At 34.5% G+C, this 5,146-nt stretch overlaps 1 protein-coding gene across 1 annotated transcript in view; it reads left to right on the top strand.

Moving 5' to 3' along the window:
* The window catches only part of tfcp2 (transcription factor CP2), a 12,078-nt gene extending 8,397 nt beyond the window's left edge, over nucleotides 1–3,681 (top strand). The window contains exons 11-16 of the mRNA XM_008414471.2: nucleotides 325–418; nucleotides 965–1,055; nucleotides 1,188–1,294; nucleotides 1,841–1,983; nucleotides 2,067–2,118; nucleotides 2,766–3,681. Coding sequence (XP_008412693.1) covers nucleotides 325–418; nucleotides 965–1,055; nucleotides 1,188–1,294; nucleotides 1,841–1,983; nucleotides 2,067–2,118; nucleotides 2,766–2,803 — 525 coding nt within the window. The 3' untranslated portion in view covers nucleotides 2,804–3,681. The remainder of the gene's footprint in view (nucleotides 1–324; nucleotides 419–964; nucleotides 1,056–1,187; nucleotides 1,295–1,840; nucleotides 1,984–2,066; nucleotides 2,119–2,765) is intronic.
* The last annotated feature ends 1,465 nt before the right edge of the window (nucleotides 3,682–5,146 follow it).

Raw genomic sequence — 5,146 nt, 5'->3', positions numbered from 1 at the left:
GAAGTCAGAGCTCCGCGCAACGCAAATAATGTTCCGGCTGAAACACGGTGCGCTAAATGATAAAACATAAATTAATGAAGCTTCGAGGCAGGTCAATTTTCCTCGAGGTACTCGAATCACTCGAGGAATCGTTTCAGCCCTACAATATTGGCTAATTTAAATCCTTAAATTCCTGCACAAGTAGCATTAATATTTCATAACTATACCTTACGCACTGAAATCCTCATATTCTTTAATAAATATAGTATTACTAGTAGTAATTGGTGATTTAAAAGCCAAGGTTGCCTCCTTAGTAGTAGTTTACAGTTGTTTTTTCTGTTTTAGAACTTGTTGCCCACGGCAACGCCACAAGACGCACAGCAGTGGCTCCATAGAAACCGCTTCTCACCTTTCTGTCGACTCTTCACCAACTTCTCAGGTACCATCAGATTTTAGAAAATAGTCTTTCAGTCTGTTATTGTTATCTGTAGATTTTCTTGTTTGTTATGAGTTAGTTTCTCTATGTTATATAATTAATTTGTTGGCTCTCTAGCCCAGTATATTGAACAGGCACACTAATATAATAACATGATGATTTTTAATTACAAATTATTGATGATTATTGAGTCGGTAAGTGATATATTTCGTTAAAGTGAGTGAAGTGATCACTTCTTCCTACTCTTTTTCAAACAGAAAAGTAGTGGTAAACTAATTATTTTGTCCTTGGCTACTTTGCACATGTTTTTTCTGTCCCTTTTCTCTTTTTAAACCCGTTTGAAATAAATAAATCAAATCAAATTGAAGCTCTTGTTTGAAATTGGCTTGTTGTGGGGATAAAAGCTAAGAAAGGGATGCAGCATTCTATGACCTCTGATTTCTTTGCTCGCTTTGTTCCTTTTCGCTTTTCTTTGGCTGGACGGGACGTTATCAGACCTTTAACAGATTTGTGTTTTTTGCATGTAAACTTGTTGGGTTTTCTCCCCAGGAGCCGACCTGCTGAAGCTAACCAGAGAGGACGTTATCCAGATTTGTGGCCCAGCAGACGGGATAAGACTCTACAACGCACTAAAGGGACGGTGAGTCTCTTTAAAAGTTCTTCTCTTCATTTTATTTAACTATTTTTCACTTAGTGCCATCCAAAACTAACTTCCACAGTTAACCAAAATGTATTTGTTTAAAAAAATACTGTTGCTTTCTTGTGCTTGCAGGGTGGTCCGCCCGCGGTTGACCATCTACGTCTGCCAGGAGTCGCAGCAGCCGCGGGAGCACCAAGCGAAACATGAAAATGGAGACGCTGCTGCCAGCACTTTCTTTGGTGAGTACATGCTGAAACGTAAAATATTAATTAATTACAACTAATAAATCTGTCAGCTTGAGGAATTATCTGTTGTTATATCAGGGTTTTTTTTTAAAGTTAAGAAAAACGGAAAGAAAAACAATAAATTTTTTAATGCATTTTGACATTTTTTTGTTTGTTTTAGTAAAATCTAGGCTTCCTTCAGCCACGTTGACACAGTTTGTTGCCTCTCAACCAATGATCTCTGGAAAATGTGTCATTTTATGGACTGCAGTGACAACATAACAGTTTATTTTCTGTAATTTTTAACCTTTCCAAACAAGACAAAACGCGTAATTCTGAAAAAACTAGTATAGAAATAGCAATGAGAGGACACATCAGGAAGGATGGAGAAACCTTTTTCTGTCTGTTTTGTTGAGCGAAAGTTTATTTATTTGATCTGTAAATGAATCTATGTTTAATCCCAATGTTTTAATGAAGTAAAATGTTTCTGTACGTATTTTTTTTTTTATAAATTGAGCGTTCAAATCCTATTTCTCTGTTTCTGATTGTTTTTACCTGCAGTATATCACGCCATTTACCTGGAGGAACTCACCGCCACCGAACTCACAGAGAAACTGGCTCAGCTCTTCAACATCTCACCCAGACAGATAAATCAGATCTTTAAACAGGGACCCACTGGTATCCATGTGCTGGTCAGCGATGAGGTAAAAAATATCACATAACACAAAATAACACATATTAATCACATTTTCTCCTGCAATAAATAAATTTCCTGTGCTTCTAATAGATGATTCAGAACTTCCAGGATGAAGTTTGTTTTGTTTTGGACACAATGAAAGGTAATTGATTTCTACATTTTGATCGTTTATTGCTTAGATTTGTTTTGCAGACGTGAATTTTTCCCAATTTTTCTGACAAACTGCTGCTTGTTTTTATGTGACAGACCAACGCAAAAAGGCCCAAGAGAGGATTTTATTTATGTTTATGTTGTATATATTTTCCTACATTGTTTGCACAGCTGGATTTGTGACAAACTATATTCTATTATATTTAGCATTTTCTTTGACGCACTAAATGAGTTGTGATTTTGTATATATTTATATATGGACATATTTTTTTAATTCTAATGTYGTTAAAAGAACACTGTTTTGAATTTACATATTTTTTTTGGCCAAATCAAGGAACAAAAAAAAAAGAGAAAAAAAAACAGAAAATGTGGAATATCGTTAATGATATTATTGAGGTTTTTAAAAATATATATTGTGAAATCATAATTTATTTATTTTTGGTAATATCGCCCACTGCAACTACAAATGCATTCAACACTTTTGAGATTTTTGTTATATTTTGAAAGTTGTGATCTCTCGTTTTGTTTTGTGTGTGTTTTTGGTTTGTCACATAAAATATTCCCTGCAAAAAAAAAATCATATTTAGTTGTTTAAATGGAGAAATTCAAGCTAATCTCGGCTGGTTCTTCTCTTTGCAGACAACACGAGCGATGGCTACCACATCATCTTAAAGTGAATCCCAGCCGAAGAATGGTGCGACCTTGTTTTATTATTTAGACCTGCTGCCGTCTGCCACACCAGACATTCACACACTTTGCTGTTTTCGGATCAGACGAGGTTCTCCTGACTAATCCGCTGTGGCAGCTGGGAGGTCGGTGCAACCGAAGCACCTTTCGCCCTCTTCCCCCTCGCCGTACCTCAACGTCCTTCCTTTCAGGAAGTGAAGTAGTCGTCTCACATTTACCGTTTCATTCTGTGTCCTTCATGGTTCAGGAAAATGTTTGCGTTGAGGTTTGTAAACGGTTGTTTTGCTGTCTGGTGCTCAGTTGCCTTACACTTTTAGGAAACACAACGTTGCTACAACAATCCCTCCTAAAACTGCAACCAGGTCGTCGAGGGAAGCTGCTGGGACTTGGCAGTCCTGATTAAAAAATAATAATAATAATAAAAAATAATAATGCTAAACGGATGCAGCTTGAACTTCACAGGTTGTGTCCCTGGAGCATCTTGAAAGTTGACAGATTCTGTTTATTATCAGTGGTCGCCATGGCAACACTAACCAAGTGTCTTCACAAGCTTTTCATACCAGTCAGCTAATTTACCCCAACATAATTTTCGAGTAGTTATTTGTTGTTCTAAGGTGCTTTTTCATAATGAATTATGCTTCCCAGTATTTTTAAAAATAATCTTCATCATATTTGCATCTTTTTATTGTTTTATTTTTCCTTATTTTAGACATTGACAACTCCAAGTGCTTTTAAACGTAATTGCTTCATGTAGCCATGGGAAAACTCAACCCTTCGTACATTCAGGTTTTGACTTGATATTTTTTAGATGTCAGTTTTTGCTCCGTCTCGTCAGCGTTATTAAAAATGATTACTAATGTACTGACAACTGTCTTGTTTCGTGATTTTGGGAAAACATCCAAGTACAGACTCTTACCAAGTATTTGTGGTGTAGTTTGAAATGCAAATACACTTGAAATAAGATAAATCTGACCGAGGAGCTTATTTTAAATCAATAATTTCTTATGATAAACTACTAGTTTCACTGGCAGGTTAATTATAGACCAATAATGCATGGTAAAATTTTGTGTTTTTGCAGTGCAGTCTCTTTAGTGAGATTCTTTTTCCAATTTGATGCGCAAAAGGAGACATTCAGAACTCTTAAAGTAGCTTGAACAACGCTTAAATATTTAGTTAGCAAACTATTACATTTACTCAGTAAACAAATATTTAGTTTGAGGTAAATTACCTTACACAATAACTTTTAAACGAAATATTTAGTAAGCATACTAAATGTTTAGTTTGCTAATTAGCAATGATAATTGTGACATGATCAACAACTCGTGTGAATAGAAGTTGGCAATACCAACTTTTTATTTTGGTAGTCCACTTATCGGTAAGTAAATTTTCATATTAATATTCAGCTTAAAACTATTTAGCTCGAAGTTTAATATTTAGATAGCGAGCTAAATATTTAACTCACAAGCTAATTATTTAGCTCCAAACTATTATATTTAGTACGTAAACTTTTTATGTAGTTTAAAGCTAGTTAGCTTCAAGCTACACATCCGTTTCATTTTAATATATAGCTTCAAGATTAAATAGCTAATCTAGTTGGATTAAATCTATTTGCATTTAGCTTTAATCTAAATATTGAGAAGGCATGCTAAATGTTTTGTTTGCTAACTACATATTTAGCAATGACAAAAATGTAGCACGAGTCGGGACTTTATGTGGAGTTTAGCAAGACAACATTTTTATTTTGGTTGCCTACTTATATGCAGTAAATTTACTTCAAACTAAACATTTTATGTGAAGCTAAATATTTAGTTAGCATACTAAATAACCAGACATTTAAATCGCTAAGTGTTTAGCTTATAACTAAGTATTTTTGCTGGGAAATAAATAGATGGTAAACGAAATATTTAGTTAGCATTCTAAACATTTAGCTTGCTAACTGAAACTTGGAGCTAAATATTTTGTTGGGAACTAAATATTTATACGTTAAGCTTGTTTGGTAATTTCTGGTTTTGTAAACCAAATACTTGACTTTCTAATTGATAAGTTTGAAACACGAACCCCGATTCTTTTCTTTTTTTCTTTTTTTTTTTGAATTATGACAGGCTAAATAATCCAAAGTAAACAAATAATTTCCCTTTAAGCAGTTTAAAAAACCTGCTTGAATCGGTGTCTCTGTCCTTACTGTACCTGTAAATAAAATAAAGCCAAAAGATGAACTGAACAAAGAGATCGTAAAGAATGCAAAACACTTCACTTCCCAGCATGCCTTGTGGCCAGGGCGAGTTTATGACGTCATGGCGAGTATAAATGCGTCTGCAGGAAAGAATTTCTTC

This window comes from Poecilia reticulata, linkage group LG7, assembly GCF_000633615.1.
Source record: "Poecilia reticulata strain Guanapo linkage group LG7, Guppy_female_1.0+MT, whole genome shotgun sequence".
Lineage (NCBI taxonomy): Eukaryota > Metazoa > Chordata > Actinopteri > Cyprinodontiformes > Poeciliidae > Poecilia > Poecilia reticulata.
Note: the sequence above shows the minus strand (reverse complement) of the source record. Positions and strands in the feature narration are given on the sequence as shown.